The sequence below is a fragment of the Larus michahellis genome, chromosome 2 (assembly GCF_964199755.1).
Source record: "Larus michahellis chromosome 2, bLarMic1.1, whole genome shotgun sequence".
NCBI classification, from domain to species: Eukaryota; Metazoa; Chordata; class Aves; order Charadriiformes; family Laridae; genus Larus; species Larus michahellis.
In genome coordinates this window covers 113,423,622-113,444,115 of record NC_133897.1, presented here as the reverse complement: position 1 = coordinate 113,444,115, position 20,494 = coordinate 113,423,622, and the positions used below count along the sequence as shown (strand labels likewise).

The 20,494-nt window shown below is 40.9% G+C and overlaps 1 protein-coding gene across 2 annotated transcripts in view; it reads left to right on the top strand.

Annotated features, from left to right (window-relative positions):
• The window catches only part of RAB31 (RAB31, member RAS oncogene family), a 69,989-nt gene extending 52,945 nt beyond the window's left edge, over positions 1-17,044 (top strand). Inside the window, exons 6-7 of one of the 2 annotated variants that reach the window (XM_074576633.1) lie at positions 1,424-1,533; positions 12,739-17,044. In XM_074576633.1, coding sequence (XP_074432734.1) covers positions 1,424-1,533; positions 12,739-12,836 — 208 coding nt within the window. In that variant the 3' untranslated portion in view covers positions 12,837-17,044. The remainder of the gene's footprint in view (positions 1-1,423; positions 1,534-12,738) is intronic. The other variant, XM_074576631.1, reaches the window with a different exon arrangement.
• Positions 17,045-20,494: the final 3,450 nt, after the last annotated feature.

Below are 20,494 nucleotides of genomic sequence, written 5' to 3'. Positions count from 1 at the left end.
TTTCAAATTTTTTCCTTTACTGTTGTTTGAATATTACGTTACGCAGTTAAGTTCCTTTTTTCTTGTCTCCAGGGCCATCCGCGGATGGTGGTACCTTTCATAATAAAGGCCAAGGTGCCATTTCATAAAGAGTAAGGGGAATGCTGCCCTCCCTGTGTCTTCCACAATAAAAGGACGTGTAACACAAAGAAGAAAAATGGTTTCTTTTAAAACCATTTGCAATAAATCAGGCAATTATTCTGCCTCTTTGCATGTTTCCCATGAGCAGCAGATCTGATTTATTTAAAATATATACCTCCGTAAGCTAATTGTGAAATTGCATTGCTGTGCTCCCACCTAGGTACCCTCTGTTAAAATCCAATGAACTCATACTAGGAGGAAATTGCCCTAGGAGTCTCTGGATTTGGTACATCGGAGCTGTGGGGTGAAGGAGTTAGTGCAAATTCTGCATGTGCAACAGAGAGCTATAAAGCCACACGAAACACACCGGTTGATGTACTGAATAACTGGAAGAAAAATAGTGCTGTCAGCCTGGTGTTTCAACACGTGCTCCCCTTATCTGGTGTCCCTTGGGTGCCTGTTAGCATGCTCAGTCTCTGATTCTGAGCCGTTGCTCAAAAATCAGGAATACCAGTGGTTACAGACGGCAGCGGACACGGGCAGATTCAGCTTTGCCACCTGGCTCAGGCAGATACAAGGTCAGCGTGAGGCTTGCTTTGTGTCTGAAGCAGAGGTCTTTTGCATGTTGTAAACTGCATTTACAAGCTTTTGGCGTATGAAGCATCGGCTACAAAATGAGGATGTTCTACTACTGATTTTAAGATGGTGTCACTTTGGTGATGTGGCACAGAATGGTGGTCTTCCCCCAGTGAATCTGGCACTCACAGATTCCTCTTGACAATGTGCTCAGAGTCAGTGGCTTTCATATTTCTCTCAGAATCTCTCTTGTTTTCTTGCTGCTTGCAAACACTTAGACATACAATGCTCTTATCGTTTTCTTCCACAACAGTCGTATCCTATCTTGTTTGAACACTTGTTGCGGACAGTGCTGATTGCTGCCTGGGCCAGCAGAGTTGTATGTCTTTTCTCTGGTGTTTTAATGCCTTTCTTATTGGGGTCAAGTTTAAAAAACAAACAAATGGGGTTGTCATTTAAATTATCTTCCTTTTTTTTGCAAGGCATGGATTCAGCAGCAAGTCCAAGCTGCAGATCAGTCATTGGTGAAATTTTGAATATGATGATCTAAATGCCATAAGAGGAAGAAAGATAGTACTGGTTTTACAGGGAAGAGGAGCATACTAATGCTTTTCTGATTAGGCTGTGTTTGAGGTCTTTTTTTTTTTTCCCACAAAATATTAAATTATTTTTTGAAAATTTGCTTTCTTTTATTTGTAATTAATTTTTTTTTTTTTTTTTTTGGTAGGGAGGTTCCTATGAAGGATGCCAAAGAATATGCAGAATCTATAGGTGCAATTGTTGTTGAAACCAGTGCAAAGAATGCTGTTAACATTGAAGAGCTTTTTCAAGGAATAAGTAAGTAAATGCTCCCTCTTGTTTATTTATTTGTTTGTGATTGTTTGGAGGTCTTCTGAAAATAGCTGTTTGTTTCGGGTCTAAAAAATGCCTTCCCAAGGACATCAAGAAATCCACGGGGCCAGCAGTATGATGGCTGTTTATGTAGATGTAAACTAAGAATGACTTTGAATACACCAGAGCAAAACGTAGTAGACAGTAGATATGGGGTAAGCCTGTTCCTTCTAAATCTGTATATAAATCCTGACCTGGTTCATATCTTCTCTTTCAGACCAAGCCTGCTGTAGAAGCGATACTGTTGATCTTATCATCTTGATAAAAGCTTAAATGTTGAGAAATGCGCCTGGAGGGCTATGATAAGTAGAAAATAGTCATTGCAGTGGAATCCGTTTAAATAAAATTTTTTTTCTCTCCAGGTCCTTTAAACAAGATGAGACTGGCATTCCTCATGAGGAGAAAAAAACCCTGTCTTGTTCAGTTTGCCTTCTAGGGGTTCCAGTTTTGGTCTCTGGCTGCAAGTGGGAAGGACCTTGCAGGCTGGAAGGGGCCTCAGGAGACCTTCAGTCCAACTTCCCACTCAAAGCAGAATTGATAGCGCATTCAGACCAGGTTGCTCGGGCCCTTGTCTGTCTGGGACCAAGAGCAGAGGTTTCACAATGTCTCTAGGCAGATGAGTCCAGTGTTTAAATAGTCCTCACTGTGGCATCCCCCCTCAGCATATCAGGTCAGAACCTCTCCTGGTTCAATTCACGACCACCTCACTCATTGTCCTGGGTGCACCTCAGTAAAGAATTTGTCTCTGTCATTTTAGCAGCCCTCCCCACAGGTGCTGACTTTGCTTTGCGGTCCCCCAAAGCCATCTCATCTCCTCCAGCCCTAAACAGGCCCCATTTCCTCAGCTTTTCTTCACCTGACAAGTGCTCCAGCCCCCTGGCTGTCTTGGTGGCCCTTCCTCTGAACTTGCGCCAGTTTGTCAACATTTTTCTTGTGTCGTGGGGCCCAAAACTGGATGCATTACCCAGCTTGTGTTAGGCCGTATCTAGAAGGGTATAACCACTTCACCTGATCTACTGGCTTGGCTCTTGTTGGTACAACTTCGGATGCTGTTGGCTGTCGTTGCTGCCAGGGCGCGCTTCTGGCTCGTGCTCAGCTTGCTGCCCTCAGGTCCTTGTTGGCAGAGCTGCTTCCTGGGCAGACAGTCCCCAGCTTGTCTTATAGCCAGGGGCTCTTCCTTCCCACAAGCCGGGCTTGGCACTTGTCCTTTCTGAACCATGTAAGGCCTGTTGGCCCATTCCTCCCTCCAGCCAAAGGCTCTCTGAACAGCAGCTCTGCCCTCAAGGGTGTTGAACGCACCTCTGAGTTGGGTATCATCTGACAACTGAAGTGGGTGCATATTTTTTCCTCCTTCAGGACACTGATAAAAGGTACTAAGAAGGTATTCCACTTGTAACTGGCCTACAGGTAGAACAGTCTACTATATAGTCTACTATAACATCCCAACTTGGATGTACCAGGATGCTGTAGGAGAAAGTATTGAAAGCCATGCTAAAGTGAAGGTAAACAACACCCAATGCTCTCTCTCTATCCCAGATCCAGTCATACTATCATTTAGGGCAACCAGGTCGGTTGGACATCATTTATCCTTGGTAAGTCCATGCTGACTGATCCCAGTCACCTTCTCCACCTTCATGTGCTCAGAGGCAACTTCTGAAAGGATTTGCTCTGTGGTTTTCCCAGGAAGCAGAGTGAGGCTAATCAGCCTATAGATCCATGGCTTGTTATTGCCCTTTTTGAAGACAGATATAACATTTACCTTTCTTCAGTCACAGGGGACGTCCCTCGTTCTCCACAACCTTACAAAAGCATTAGGGATGATAAAGAATGGCCTTGCAGTGATATCGGCTTGCTCCCTCTGCATCCTCAGGCTCGTATGGGTTGAGATTTCTTAAGAGGTCCATGACTTGATTCTCGCTACTGGTGGTACCTCCTCTCCCTGACTCCTGCCTGGGAGGCAGCATGTCCAGAGACTCAACTTTGTTTCCCTAAAGTCTTTATTTTATTTTATTTCACATGTCCATAATCGGCTCATACTACCTACCACACTTTGCCTGACACAGGGCCTGTTCAAGTGTTTGCTTCACTTGCATGGGATGTATTTTAAATGGTTAATGAGAACCAGTATTCCTAGAATACGCTACCTTTCTTTTACCTCCTTTAAAAAAGGAGGAGTGTGTAACATGGCTGTCTGGAGGAACTGGTTCTTCCTTGTGATAGTTTACTTGATTGTCTGCATCTGATGGTTGTGAATGTTCTCGCAGAGGAACTCATCCTTGCCACGTAATTAGATAATTAGTTTCCGTCTTTGATAGGCAATGCTGCAGCTGGCAGCATATGCTGTCCTTAATAATGGATATAATAGACGAGGAAAATCAGCTAAATTAAGTTTAGTATGAACTAGATACCCAGGCAAGTGCACTTAATTCCACAGGCAATTATTTCTATATATAGAAATATTTGGTCTCAGTGGATGTACTCATGACCTTATCAAGTACTCAGCATAGAGAAAGGAGAGAGTATGTTTATAGAAATATGGTGGAAACCAAGTGAAAAATGCTTAATTAGCGGGAGAATTGATTATTATGATTGTGACTGGGCAGAGGGTATGGATAACTTCCTGATGTTTTACACCACTTCAGTCTTTGTGCGATTTCCAAAAAAGTCTGTCTATGCCCAAATTGCACGGCAGCATTTCTGCCTTTTCAGTGTATGAAGTCCTTCTGTGGCCACGTCTCCTACCCTGTTGACTCATTTATTTGTGGGGTGCCCTAGAAGTAATGCTACAGCTTTAATTTTGCTTTCACGCTGCCCGAAGAGTTCGTGCCCTTCTCTTTGCACTGTAGAAGGGCAGGGTGCAGCTCCCCAGCCTCTGAACAGGGAGATGGCAACTTCTCTGTTTTTCCTGTTAACCTTAGATCTTGAAGGTAGACTGCATGTATTGCCTATTTTACAGCCTGGATTTGGAAGGATATTCCAACACGCGTGGAGAATTTTTCCATTAAAAACCTTCTTGAAATCAATACCCTAAACAGAAGGGGTAGACTACATTTTAATTTAGCTAAAAAATTTACCTCCTGCTTGCTTATGCTTTTCATTTCCCAGGGGTATTTTAACATAATCATTTTTCCTTCCTAAGGTGTCTAACAACTGTCTCTTTTCCAGAGAAAATGTTGTGAACGGAGTGAAATAGTATAATGGGAAAAAAATTACTCAATGTAATGATGTAAGGAAGGCGGAAAATAAAAGGGGAACTGGGATGTTTTGCTGACAACCAGATTAATCTTGGAAACATTAGAGAGATTATAGACAAATCACTTCATTTCTTAGGTTATTATATTACACTATTTTAAAAACATTTTTTAAAAATGCTTCTCTCAGGATTTGAGGATTTGACTGCTTTGAGGGATGTCTTAATAACAGAGTCTCAACACAAATCCATTGTCCTTAATTCTTCTCAGGAAAATGCAAGGTATGCAAGACTAGAGTCAGGAAAAGTTTCTGATTTTTTTGAGGATGGGTCGAATCTGGCCGGCTGTACTCTGGCAAATAAGGCTGAGGAGGCAGAGCAAGCACAAGAGTCAGCAAAGTTGGTGTTTTTTCCGCGCTGCAGAGTTTTCGCTGAGCTGCTTGATGGGATGCAGCTCCTGGCTGTCTGTTGTGCCCCTGTGATTTCAGATGGCAAGCCACTACACTTACCCGGGTTACATTTAGCAGCGCCTGACTGAAGGCTTGCTGTGGTTGTAAAACGTCACGTGGCTGGCTTATTTCTCTGTAAACAAGAAAAGGATATTTTTAGTACAATTGTGTATTCCCCACTTGGGCTAAATTTTTCCCGATGTCTTTCTGGAAAGGTTTTTGACATAAAAAGGGCGCTCAAGATTATAGCGGTTTTTCATGTGTTTCCCAGCAGTTCTTTTTTTAATAGCTGAGTGTCTATAGGATCAAACGTTATTAATTTTTTATTCCCAGCTGCAGACAGATCATAGTCACGGCGGCTCCTTGTCGCTGGTTTATACTTCAGCAGCAGCAAAAATGCCAGGAATGTGTTGCATGATAGCAGTATAACACAGTGTAAAGTTGTGCAGGGGGTCATACCGGTTCTGTATTGCCCCGTCTTGGTTGTGGAGGCTTTAGTCCACTGACCACTGCTTGTGCCTGGGAAGGCAGCTTTACCCGTTAAAACTGGCTGGTTTTCAGTGACTAAACAAGCTGCCCCAAGTGTGCTGTCGCTTGGTAGCAATCACACCCTGGCAATTTTCAGCCAGCCGTTCACTTAACAACTCAAATCAGCCTTAGTTACCTTATTCGGCTCTCGTCCACGCCCAGCTGTTTCTCTTCGGCGTGGGTATTGCCTGTTTCCTGAGCATGAAGGTGCCCCAGATACGAAAGAGGAGATTACGTGAAAGCCATCCTCCGCAAATGATAGAGGCCGAGGCGGCACCTCCCAGGTTAACACCGGTCTGCAACAGGAGGTCCAAAGGTAAACAGGCGGTGGGACTGAGGAAGCCGCTGAGGAATACCTAGCCAAGTGAAATATGAAAGAAACTTGTGCTTAAACAAAAAAATAAATGATGGGCATGCATTAGTATTACTTTAATTTTTGTAAGTATGGCAAATGTTGGAGACTGGTGGGCTGCCAAAGGGGGACGAGGTTGAAGCATTTCAGCATTTTCTGTCAAGGGTGAGAGGGAAGTGAGCTTACACACTCTACGGAAGTGTGTAAAGAGTTGGTAGCACGCTCGGTCTTACTGATGCTGGTACTACGAGAAGGAGTGACAGGCTGATGTTTAAAAATCCAGATAAGGATGTTCTTCCTAGACGAGGCTTCCTAATTAGAGCAGAGAGTTTGTGTCTCAGTGTACAACCTTTCATGTGGTAAATGCTCAGTTATAAATGTATGAAGCTATTGATTTTCTGATGCCTTGCCAGCAACTCATTTATTGAATATTTAATGTAACCCAAATACTTGTTTCCTAGAAATACTGGGAGATTAAAAAAAAAAAAAAAAAACAACAAACCCAACCTCTAGAGTTTGCAGTTTAACCAGTTGTATACTGGACAGACTAGAGACGAATGTGTGAAATGTCTGTCTTTGGAGGGGGGGGGGTAAGCAGATAGACAATTTTTGAGCTTTGTGCAAGACATTTTTGGTGGTTTTCATCCTGCTGTCTGGTGATGTGTGGATATCTGTGAACTACTGTGAAGAGGTCTATGAAAAAAGTTTTAAGGAAAGCAAGTATGTTTACGTTGCAGAGCAGTTCACACATGCCATTTTTAAGGCAGCCGAAGCTCGTAACTGAGTTTTTATAGGGGGTGTGCACCTACTGTGAAAGGATGGAAAAACATTGCCCTAACTTATAAATATTTGAGATTATATTCTTTACAGTTTATGCTCCCTGTGTTTCTAGGATTAATTCTCCTCTTGCTTTCAAATTTTAATAAATGAAGCAAAACTTACTGGCCTTTGTACTACTCTTAAAGTTAAACTTGTGACGTCCTGGATTTCTCTGCAACCATAGCAGAGCTCTTCAACAAAAGCTAGTAAATAAACCAAAACAGCCCGAAGTTGATTAGAGCAGGACCTCGTATCAAAGTTGGATCTCTTAGTAATTAAAATCATTAGGAATTCTGTTGTTTACTTTGATGCATGTAAGATTTAAATCTTGGGGGGCGGGGTGGGGCATCAGATTTTAATTAAATGGGGCAAAATTTATTTGTATTGCTGCTTCCCCTAGCAAGAACTTCAGTGTCAGCATTCTGTAAATTTGCTTAAAAAAAAAACAACACAACAGCTTTATTTTCTTGCATGCAGATGTTGCTAGATAGGCTGTTAGGAGTATTAAAATAATTGCAAGTTAACTCTGTTTAGTTATGCAATATCCTTTATTGTAAATATGTGTTACCTTGCATGAAAACTTACAACGTGAAATAAACAGCGGTCATCTCCGTCAGTTGAGGAAATCCTGCTTCACTGCAAGTATGGGGGAGTAAAAGAAACTAGAGGCTGACTGGTGGGCCAAGCTTTATAACCCATGTGAGAGACACGAGGACCTTCTAAAATACCAGTGAAACTGGTTTCAAAGGATGAAGGGATTTGGGGAGATAAGAAGTGTGACTGTTGTAAGTCCTACAGGTGCAGAAGGAGTCTTGTATGCAAATGCCAAAACTGTTGGATAAGATGTGCCTGCTTCTTTCTGCCATGCTTTCACAGATGGCTGTGCTTTTATTAATGAGGTTTATAGAGAGCAGTGCTTTGCAGGGGCTCACCTTGTTGTGATGCAACTAGCAATTTTAGGAGGAGGTTCTGGCCCTTGTGTATATAGCTGTCGTACCGCTACTTGAATAAGTCTGCCTTGTCTCAGGTGAGCCGTCGATTTCCATCCCGCGCTAATGAAAATCTCCCCTTCCTCTGGCCCCCTCAAAAATTCAAGTTGTACATGATTTTCAGGAAGAGAACAGATAGGATAAATGTGCAGAAAGTCAACATACAGCATCGTGATGTCTTGCCTCTTACCCTTAGCAGAATTGTAGTTGTGTTGGATGGTAGGGCTGTGCCTCTTTTGGATTTGGACTTCATCATCTCGATGTGCCAGCTCAGGCTGATCACAGCACATCTGTTTCCACACTAAACTATCTGTTCGATGCACTGTTGTGTTTGTCCCTGTGTCAGCATGGTAAACAGTTGTGGGTTTTTTTTCCTTACGCTCAGCTTTAAGGCTGTTTCCAGCCTTTTCAGGCAGTCTTGTACAGGTCAATGATGAAACTAGTTTCATGTTAAAAAACAAACAAACAAACAAAACAAAAAGCCCAACTCCAAGACTGACTTTTTTTTTTCTGAGCTAATGGATGCCACAGCTCATAACTGGAGCATCGCATTCAAAAAGGAACAAAGAGAGCAGATTTTATTACTGTGATGATGCATCGTGCTTCCAGCTGCAGCAGGGCAATCCCTGTCTGCCAAGTTCTGCTTGCAGAGCTGTCACCCAGTCCCTGTTGTCTCTCTTCCTTCCCTGCTCCAGTTTTCATTTGTCTCCCTTCCCATTTTGTTTACCTCTTGTCCCAACCTCTCATTTCCCAATCTCTTTGCCTCTGGCGCTCTCAGAACCGCAACTCCCCGCGTGCTGATTAATCTCTTTACATTAACAAGTCTCAGATTCAATAGCAGCAGTTGGAACTCTACCAGGCATGGGAGAAGACTCTGACCTCCATCCTGGACTGCCTCAGCCCAACTCAAACATGCCAGGAAGGAGGAGATGCAATTGATTTAGTGCTTCCCGCCTGTTAACCTGGATGGCTCACTTCAGAACCATGACAGTTTCTGTAACCCTACAGTTGAGCAATCGCTTGTGACACTTATTTTACAAACTGTGGTGCGTTCACTAGAATGAGATCATAGAGGACACCAAGACCTCTGCACGAATGTGTAGAGGTGCATGTTTACAAACAGTTTTGTTGCACAAAATCAGTGAAACAGGGTCTAAACATTAGTGAAATGAAAACAAAAATATAGAATCATATATTTAATTAATACAAGTGTAAAAATCTAATTTTTAAATTGCAGTCAGTGGACCTCATTCCCTAGAAATATCAGCAATGGGAACCACATGGAACTTTTATACTGTCTCAATAGTAGTATATCCCTAAGTTCCTTCACCAGTTCAGCTGTGGAGTTCTTAGATAAACGTATGCGCATCTGTTTTTCTCTGATAGATGTTTTCATCTGGAATCCTGAGATGTGCTGTTGGTGGTCTTTGGCAAGCTGGATAGTTGTCCTGCTCTGTAAAATGGAGAAAAGACTCTTATTTCTGGTCCAGTTTGTCGTTTTTAAGTTAAGCAAGAGAAGATTTCAATCTCTCGTGGCCCTTTTGAGCTGACTGTCTTAACAGAGCAGTCATCGGTTTGAAGGGGAATTGCCTTAATCTGTTTGTTTCTTCAGCAGGAGAATTGCTGGGCTGGATGTCAGGGCACTGCTGCTCCTTTCTGACATCAACTGCTTGAAAGAAATAGCATAAAGTAACAATGCTGTGTGTTGTCTAATGCAGGGGTATTTTTTGTTGCTGTGGAACAGAGGCTATGTATGCCAGTGAGATATACTTTTGAAATTACTATGTATTTTCTAAAATTAATTCGGTGTTATGACCTTTGTTGATCCTGACTCAGTGCCAGCTAGATTGAGTTGGTGTCAGCAATATTGATGCCATATTTATCAAGAGATGAATGAGGAGATGAGATGATCACGGCACTTTTAGGCAGCGATAGTGATTGAGCTGGTTTAGAAGCAGGAAGCGTAGGTGCAGGCTCATCGTCCTTAGTGTTCTGCTGCTGCTTAAACCTTTCTCTGTTACAGCGTCTGCCGTGAGACTAGCTGTCAAGGAGGCCCAGGGAGAGACAATTGGTCAAACAGAGTTCTGACTGATCATTTTCATCCACTCCCTCCGACCCTTGGTGAAAAATCACTGTATTGTTTGCTGTGGAGCTGGTTCTCAGGTGTTAGACTGAGTTTTATGCTCCAAAAGAGTTTGCTCCAGTCAACCGTGCATCAGATGGTAAAAGCTGCTTGGGCAGGGATAAGTCTTATTACTAAAACTAAAATGATTTAACTTGATGGTTTAATAAATCTGGTAATAAGAGAAATAATGATTGTGAGAAAACTCACCTACTAAAAAAAAAAAATCTCAAACTTGAAAAACTTTAAGACTGTTTAAAGCTTTATTTCCTTGTATTGAATTCAAGGGCGGGGGGGCGGGTATCCAAACAGCAGAAAACATGGCTAGGTAATGACAAACAGTACTTAATTTCAAAGGCCAGAATAACTAACCATCAAATATTGTATCTAGAGATTTTTTTTCTCTTTATTATTTGTAGTTGTTATCTGTGAGGTTTTTATCGTTTTGAGAAATTAAATAAATCAAGGTGATTCTTAATGACATATATTGTGTCCTGGCCTGAATGAAACAAAGTGCTTGCTGACCTTGAATCCTACAATGGTTTTGCTTCAAAGATAAGCTTGCCTGCTTCTTTGCATAGAAAAGATTTGATACTCGTAAGAACTATGAAATGCCGGATGAGAAACAAATAGAGGTAACATAGTTGTTTAATGCGGACTTGTAAAATGAAAGCTAAGCTAGTTGCATGTTAAAGCTCTCCTCTTCCAAACTTGCCGTTAGAAGAACCTCATGTTTAGAGAGTATTTGCTCAGTGGTATGTTATGGAAACTGTAGATTCCAACTTTTTTAGCTACACTGTGCTCTGAGTCGGATTGATAGACTTTTATTTTAGTTGTGACTGAGTTGAAAGCACTTTGGAAATAGTAGGTACCTAATGCAAAAGTTCTCTCCAGGTCTCTACAATGACAGCGCTACCTTCTTGGAAAGCCTCTCACAGATACTACGTTCTTCCTATTGCCTAGAGTTTTAAGAATTGGTGGATTCTCTCTGTCTCCAAGGAGAGCCAACAGAACTAAAGCATGTGACAGCTGTGTCTATAACCACCCATTCTGATTTTTATTTTATTTTGGAAGGGTGCCTACAAACAAGAAGTCCAAACATAATGTAAACAGGGTGTGAAGTTGATATTTTAGTGACCTAAGTAGAGTGCAGCATTGTAATGTCAGTGCTTATACATGCTTCGGCCCTCAAGATACCCATTTCTCACTCCGTTGGACCAAGTACAGTATCTTTAGCTTAGTAATGTGAGGACTTTTTCCCCTCGCATTCAGTTGTGCAAACACCCAAGATTATCTGCTTCAAAAGTCACACTTTTGTTGTATAACGTACCTGTTCAGAACTGACTGAATAAGAGGGGTGAAATTTTGATGGGCTTGACCAAAGGTAATTTTGGGGACAAGCTTTACAGATGAAATTTCGCTGTTTGATTTTATTGGGATTGGATTTTACCTGAATGCTTTTAGCTGCTTGCCTTCCCACAGCCACCCCCTGCCCCCAAGTAAATTGTAAGACTCAAGCTTCAACATAGGGACATAATTCATGGAACGTTTGGCAAGAGCGAGCTGTGAATAAATGCAGCAAAGGATCGGAGAACCTAAACTGTAAAATCCACCTGGATTACGATGAGCTGTTCGCAGGAACTTTATGCTCTCTGCAAGTGGCACATAACGAACAAATGTTGAATATTTTAACTCTTGCTATTTAACATGGGTAATAGTAAAACCAGGAGTAAGTCATAGAAAGTAGATTCAACTACAGAAAAAAATTCCAGCAAATCCACAAGGTAATGAGAAAGTATGTTACCATGACTGTAAACTCTCTAAGACACTGATGGGAGAGATCACTCAGTTTAATGGAAGAAACAGGCCCACCAGAGATAGAGGATAGATTGGACCTGGGAGGTTCTTGTTTTTCCATTTATAATTCTAATTATTAAGCACATTGTATGTTGTCCACGAGTAGGAAGCCAGCTAGACAAAAGATGCAGCAGTACTAAAAGGGCACACGGGGGAGGGAGTTGGAACAGTGCCTTCTGCCCCTGGGAAAGAACTCTAGCTCTCCTGCGATGGCTGTAATTCCTTCAAACACTTAAAATAATCACCCCATAAGATGATTAAAAAGTCAGAAGAGTTGGGGGGGGTGGGGAGTGGTGGTGTGTTAAGTAATCAAAGCTGTCAACTGGAAAGACATGGATAGCCCTCAAAGGAGGGAGGGATTCGATGAAAAGATTTCTTTCTTTTTTTTTTCTTTTTCAAGTATAGGCAGCATGTGTTTAGTTACAGTGCTTTGTAAAACTCTAGTGTACAAGGGCTAAATGCCATGCAGATTTAGGACAGGCAAGATCTTGTTAAACTAGCACTGCTCACATGTAAGTGGAATTAGGAGAAAGCTGAGAATTTTCTCTTTCTTAGTTGTAAGGTGCTCAGTGAGATAACTGGGGGTTTTTTTGAACACATGGATAACGTAATTTCAGTGTACTTGATGCCTTCTCAATAGCCGTATTTCATATGCTTTTTAAAATGTGAAAATCTTTCATAAGCAGGATGCAAGGAAAAAGAATCAAGGTACACAGGAGAGGGTTGTTTTCTGGTGAAGTTTTACAGATGTAATTCTTATGCAAGCTAAACTGTCTTAACTGTTACCTGCGTGTGTTGTTACTACCTCGGGAAAATTGAATTCACTGTCTCCTTGTGTGTTTCAGGTCAGCAAATTCCACCCTTAGATCCTCACGAAAACGGTAACAACGGAGCAATCAAACTTGGAAAGCAGACTTCACAGACGGGTAGGCGGTGCTGCTGACCCAACTGGGATCTTTTTAGATTTACTTGAAAAAACAGCACCATTTGCTTTTTTCACTGAGAAAGGACTTCATGATCGCAGTGACATGGCTCCTTGTCTTGAAAGCAGTAATTTCAATACTTCCCATGAGCAATAATGCGAGGACCAGAAGCAGAAAGCTTTACTTCAAAAGGATTTTGCAAAACCTAGTTGGAAAATCCTCTCTAATATCCTGACAAAATTACAATGTCAAAGTACTCTGATTCTCTGTTTAAGCCAATGACTGGTTTTGATTTTTTTTTTTTAATAAAAAGACCCTTTTATATATAAATTTTAGATCTGCTGCAAAAACTTCTCTTCTTATATTGCAAAGTGGACTTGGCATGTTTTTAGAGTTTTCCCTGTAATAATAGGGTGAAAAAAACCCATAAAACCTGAATTCTGGCTTACAGTTTCTCTGCCATCTTTCTAGCTGGACTCTGCTTCAGTATTTTTCTAAATCTGTGGCTTCATCTCATATTTCCAGTAAACATCAGCAAGAAATGGACTGAATTTGCTAACTAGAAAAAAAAAAAATGGATCTAAAGGACGAGTGAGTGCAATTTTTACAGGCTAGAAGTCAAAATCTGTGTCAGGAGGTGCTGTGTATGTGAAAGAAGGAGTTGTCACGAAGTAGACTGCTGGACCCCACGCAGTTCCAGTCTGCTCTGGAATAAAAGTGAAGATGCAGCCACTGTGCTTTGCCTGAATTGATTCCCTTTCTAGGGCGCAGGCTTCATTAATTACTGAAATTGTAAAAAGAACACAAACGCCAGCTTAATATCTGCTGCTTACCGTGTTTCCTCCAAATCTGTGCCCCAGACCAAAGTTGTCTCTGCTCAAAGATGCCACTTCCTTTGTTTCTAAAAGAGAGTGCCGCACCGCCCCGCTCCTTCGTGGTCTCACTGCAGCGCTCCAAGAAGGCTCCAAGTTGGAAGAACGATATTTCTGTGCAGAAACACCTTAAGAGAGCACAATATAATTTGGGGTTAAAGGCTGGAATCTAATAAAACAAACCAGAGCATTTCTTTACAAATGCGGTTCTGTGAATTTGTGGAGTGGTCCCCTCACCCACATCGGGATGTGGTATGGAAGACCCACTGGGGGATACCTTTGAAGCTTGATGCACTTGAAAATACAGTGTAGGAAAAAAAAAAAAAATCCAACAGGTGGTTATGAACTAGAAATAATGCAAAACTATCTATTCTCCACTTCCGTCTGTCATGAATGTGTGTGACCGAGATGATAAAATACAAATTTATCTTCGTCGTCAATTTCATTGGTAAATCGGATCTAGGGTAAGAATGTAGGCTTCAAAACCAAAGCCCAGCCTGCATTCCACAAGTTAATTTGTTCCCTTGCGAGGAAAATTAACCCCGCTGCACGTTTGTTGGGGACTTATGAAAAGCAAACAAAAGGGGAAAATGACTCTTCCGCAGTAAATCACGAACAGGCAGGCTAGAGCTGGGTTTCCGTGTTTATACATAAAAATCAGATCTTACTGCTTGGTTGTGAGATTGCTTTGATAAAGTGGCACTAATTATTAGGGCTTGAAACGGAGCCAGATGAAATCAACGGGAACGTTTCTTTGTCTTCAGAGGGCTTGAAGTAGTTGGAGGTGGGAAATGTCCCACTGGATTTTATCTAAGAATCAACTGCATTGTTTTTTCACATATGATCCGGTTTTCAGATATTTTGGACTCCTTTGGAAGCACTCATACTTGAAAAATATGCCCTTGGATAATACACTGACAGCTACCATGAAAAAGGATATTTTGGTTAAACTTTCAGTTGCCACCTGTGCTGGTACATGATCCATGTCACTGCTTCATTGCAGCAACTATTTTACAGATAATCTGGGGTTATTTAAGTGAAAATTCAGCAATCGTCAGTTGTTGCTAGTTGAGGATGGAGACAGGCTCCTTTAGGGAACGTTTCATCCCATCCAAGTACCAGCAGGTCTGCTGTGGGTGCCCGCCTCTTTCAACTGGCTGCGGAGGGAGAGGTTAACCTGGCCTTCAGCACAAAAGAATTATCAAATTTATCAACATCACAGATTCATTAATTGATGGGACCTGTGACCCAACGCTGCAAGAGATCTGGTTCTTCCTAAATAAAACCCAGTAAAAGGCTAGACCTGTTACCAAGAAAACAAGGTGAGATCAAACCCGCGTTTTTAAAGGTGTCATAAATTCTAATTCAACATACAATAGCTATGCATAACTGATTTTTAAGCTTTCGTGAATCTTTGCGGCATATTTCTTTTTTTTTTTTTTAACATGACATCTGAAAACTCATGTAACCCTGCTTGAGATGTCTGAAAGTTTTGTAAGACAATTCTGCGAGTACCTTGCATACTCTAATTTGTGCTGGAACTGGCAATTGATGCCGATCTGTATGGAATAGTTATTGTCTTGAACAACCAACGCTCCCAGCTGCCGTTGAGCTGTGTGTGAATCAGAACAGGTTTACGAGTTGTATATTAAAATAGTTTAAAATCAGAAGTTGTTACAATGGATCTCTGGCAGATTTTAAAATTCAAATGCTGGCTAACTAGGCTCAAAGATGTTTTTGCATTTGGTGGGACAAATCTTAATCACCTCATTCTGCTTTTAGTCAAGAAAAAGATTTAAATGAATAAGGATTCTGTTTGTGTTAAGTTCTTGAGATTTGGGCTATGGTGAGCTTCAGTGGGGAACGCTGAAGTCACAGGTGGAAAAATAACAGGCCACAGTGCTGTGCAGAGCAGCTCGTGGTTTTTTTTGAAGACAGGGCTCGCCTCCGACGATGATGTTGCACCTCTGCTGTTCGTCAAAGCTAAAGTGCAGCTTTAACCTGCCTCTTCAAATGGGGGAAGGGTTTGTTTTAAAAATTGTGATTTTTTTCAAATGTAAAACTCCTGATTTCTGCTGCCTTTTGTTGCCTGCGTTGCTTGGAAAGTACCACCACCCTTCATAAACAGCCAGAAAAATGACATACAAAAAAAACCGACCCCAAAATCTGAGTCAAAAGTTTCAGCAGCAACCGGAATTCCTCTTAGCAGTTAATGGCTGGTGAAAAGCTCAATTACTGTACAGGAGCGCCTGCCGCTGTAGCTGATCTGCTCTAATAATAATATGAAGAAGAATAACGCTGCTGTGGTTCTAGGTTGGCCAGCTGGTGCTGGGTTCGTCCCAAGGTGGGTTTTCTGGAGAGAGCCGGCAGCAGGAGCGAAGCCCAGGCTGCAGTGCCAAGGATCTTTGGTGGAGCTTGTTTGCACCGTGACTCCAGACTCTGACTGTCCAATTGTGGGTGACTTGCTTTTCTGGCTTGTCATGAACTAGTTTAAAAACAAGATTATGAAGGAACTAGTTTTCATATATGCTCTGCATATGTGTGTGTATATAAGTACAGTTTTATATTGTTATGCTGACATGTAGTGTTTTTTCACTATGTCTGGTTCTCATATACTGCACATTGTATTCTGTAAGTACATTTTTTTTGTTAATGGTCATTTCACCTCTGAACTTAAAGTTACGGATCAAAGGTAGCAAGAAGATGAAGGTACACGTAGGTACAATTGTTGACTTGCCATTCTTACGCGTGAAAATGGCATATTGTAGAAAAAGTTTGTCTTGCAGACTGAGAAATCTAAAAAAGGCCATTATTTTGCAAGAATTGGGACTCAGAAGCATTCAAGTTACACTCTAAAAATAAAAAAAAATTATAGTTTTTGTTCATGGTACAGCAGGTCTATCTGAAGTGCTGCAATGTGACATGGGTCTGTATCAATACCTAGAAAAGTTACCTGTCATCCCTTGTCTTCACTAATCCTTCATGGCACGTGGTAATAAACGTGACTAGATAGATTATACATGCGAGCACTCTGACTATAATCAGACCTTTTCAGTACAATGATGCTATATTTTACTATCCTACCCTTCATTATTTAAACCAGAGTCAGTGATAAATTGTAAGTTTAAAATCACCTGCTAAGTACTCTTCCTCTGTTTTGTTTATATAAGGGCTTTGACTGGGCTGGACCCACTCGCTTGGTGTATGGGATGCTGCAATCTGTTAATACTTTACCTTCTGTTTTACATATTAATTGTATCATACCTAATAATATTTTTTTTTGCCCTAAAACGTAGGTTTTGTGTTTTATTTAACCTACAATGATTAATGCTAATAAATGTTTTAAATACCTCTGATTTGGAGATGTCTGGTTTCAGTAAAGCAAAATAGGTCCCATTTTTCACATCATTTGCCCTCGCAAAAGGGCTGTCTGCAGTCTGTGGATTGCTTACCTGGGATTTAAAAGCTGCTTGAAAGGTGTGTGGCTGGCCTTTTAGCAGAAACTGAATGCCTTCCTGGGGGATCCCACGGTGCAGACGAACTTTCAAAAACCAGAAAAAGATTATCTGGAAATCCCTTTGCTAAGTTAGTTGATTTATCCATTAGAAGAGAGGTACCTGATGGCCAGGGTCAGCTTGGAAGTTTAGAATAGTAGCTGTCAGTAAAAATTGAGCGTACGGTTACCACTTGCTTTGAACAGCAACCATGACTATGGCTCACAAGACACGTTCTCTTTTGTATGTTTTTATTTTGGTGGTGCATTTAATTTTTTATCATACTTTATGTCCCTTGAACTTGTGTTTAGGAGTTAAGAATTAACACTCCCTTAAGAAGTATGCAGTATTTCATAGCTCTTAGTGCTATTGTTTCAGGAGGACTTTAAACTCACCAGAAGTTTTTTGCACTGTCTGGTTCGTATTTCCAAAGTTGTTACTGCAACTATGAGGACTATGAATAAAGTCCTTTCCTTTTTTTAAGGAAAAGCAGCGGTTTGGAGTAAGGCTTTTCTAACTACCATGATAAAATAAAGTTTTAAAATTAAATAAATTACTGTGATAAAAATTATAATTACTATGATAAATTACCGTGATAAAAACACACACCAGTACACAAGAAGCGCGGTAACTCAAATAACAGCACAGAACACCATTTCTCTACGTAAGGAGAAACCAGTATTTCAAAGGGGATTTATGTAGGTTGTGAGTTTAGTTACAGCTTGAAGATACCCGGCAGGATCCGTTCCCTGCTTTAAAGCATTCATAATCACATTGAAAAAATTACATACCTCATCTCCAGCTATGCGTAAATAAAAATGATCCTGTACATAACTGTAAACTGTAAAAGGTGATGTACTTAATTCAAGGAAAGCCCAATTGAGCTCCTCGCAACTGTTATCAGTGTGTTGGAAAATCAGAAGGGAATGCTGTTTTTCCTTTCAGTGCAGGGAGTTGTGCCCCTTTGATGGACCAGGCCTTGCATTGCCAGTGGGATGTTTTACATGGCCTGGAAGCATGTTCTTGTAGTGCTTTGGGTTAGTTTACAGTTGAATTTAGCAATGAGAGGGGAGCCGTACAATTGTCTGGAAAATAAACTTCCTCTGCTTTCCTTTTGAAGACTGAAGGTTGTGTCTCGGGGTACTTAAGGAAAAGTATTTGACGTTTCAGCCTTCAAAATCTTCACGACAGCGGCTTCAGTCTTTCTGCAGGGAGCATCACAGGACACCCTGCTGTGCTCTCCTGAGCACTGGTCTGAAATCAGGACAGCACGGCTGATGAAATAGTCTGTGTATCTACTTCATACCTCCACCCCCTCACCCAATCTGCAAAAGTGTTTAGCCTACTACCGGGTTTGTGAAATGCCTCCCTTCCCTGAAAGGAAAACAGTAAGCTGCGGGATTATTTTATTAATTTTTTTTTTCCCTTTTCCTCCTCAGTGTTGTTTTACGGAAGGCTACACAGTAATTTTCTTAAAAGCCTTAAAACGCTCGTGGGAGGATAGACTGGCTAAAAGTATTTGTACAAATGCCTCTGTTAATTGGTGGAGGTTACTCCCTAAGGACTCGGCGTCAACGATAGGATGCATTCACGTGTAATGGGCTTCTTGACCATTAATAAGATCCGCTTTTGATTACATCTGTTTCTGACAGCTGGAACGGGTAAATTCAGTGCTTGATATAAATGCTCTCTCACTGTCCAAAAGACAGTTTCTTCACCAGAAACTGGAAAGTCAATGATTGACCGCATTTAGCAGGTTAAGATGAGAAGGAATAAATAATAGCATAACGTAGTATCATACAGCCTTTTTCGTGTCTGAAAAATCTATTTCAGATGGGTTTCTTCTCTTTTGATTAAGAGGAGTCCTTCTTGCAAAATGTCTGTGTTTCTGATACTACCAAGTGGGTCTTGATGCAGATTAGTTTGCATGGTCACTTACGCTGCTGTGGATTTTGTAGGAGCATGGGGGCAGGTGCGTGACATTAGCATTCATAATCACTGTGTTTTCAGTAGACACAGGGCAGAAGTGTTACTGAAATTGTTTTGTAACACAGTTGTTGTGAAAACTGAAGATAGCACGCTGGCAGAACCTGAAGTGTAAGAGACCTGTACTAACTTGCATTTAGTGTCGCACCAATTAATAAGTTTTTAATAAGATGTCTTTATTCAGTGCAGAAAAGTCTAGCACCAGGGTAGAAGAGAATTTTGAGGCTTCTGGTAGAAGAGAATTTTGAGGCTTCTGGTTAGGTATTAAACATTTGTCAGCTTGGAAGGATTTCTTTTTTTCTGGCTGTTAAATTACTCCTGCCAGAAATCATTTTTATCCCTGAGACTCCTTGAAGTATTTTTTTTTTTAAAAAAAAAGCTTTCTTTGAAAAGGACTGACCTTGTTTTCTCAAAACCTCCCTGAGAACCCGAGCTTTATCTTTCCCATCATCTGTCAAAAGCTCTTTGAGACACACCTTATTTATGATGAAACACTTAACCCTTCTGATTACCACACTCGGAGAATTAAAATAAAATAAAATAAAATAAAATAAAATAAAATAAAATAAAATAAAATAAAATAAAATAAAATAAAATAAAATAAAATAAATAAGATAAAATGCGTTTCCCCTGAAGTCCATTTAATTCACGTTTATTTTACCAAGTCACCATCATTCCTGTTCCCCTACAGCAAGTAGATTCCTCGGGGGAAATGATCTGTTACGGACTGAGAGAGAGACAGTCCCTAGGCTTCTGAGTACTTATTGACAAGTACCAATCAATAAGGAAGTCAGCTTACATGACTAAGAGATGCCCTTGAGGAAAATGAACATCACGTTCCTTCCTCTTTCTCAATATAACATGACTTGGGGGGGCAAGTGATAGCGCTGCTTGCTATTAGTAACTTAAAATAAATAAAAAAATGAGTCAGAGGATGGTAACAGTTTTTATTCGCTTGTTTAGTAGGGTTGAAATGTAGGTTAAGCACCTTAGAAAATAAATCCCTGCTTCCTGTCATCTTCAAAGAAGCCGGCTGCTTTGCTGACAAATATACGTTGGGAGTTTTCAAGGAGGTTTAGCAAGAAAGGCCAATGGATGCAAATTGGAGGACACAGTGCATTTCAAAATCCCTCTCTGATAAATTCTAGCCCTGCAAAAAAATCAAGTTGTCAGCACACCTAGAACCACTGCCAAATATCCGAGTTCCCGTCTCTGTTCATCACTCATCACATGGGACAATTTTGCGCTGTAGATATTTACCAAAAAAGGATAAAATGTGTAGTAGGAATCTAATAAGAGCCCTCAGAAAGAAGGACGTTCAAAATA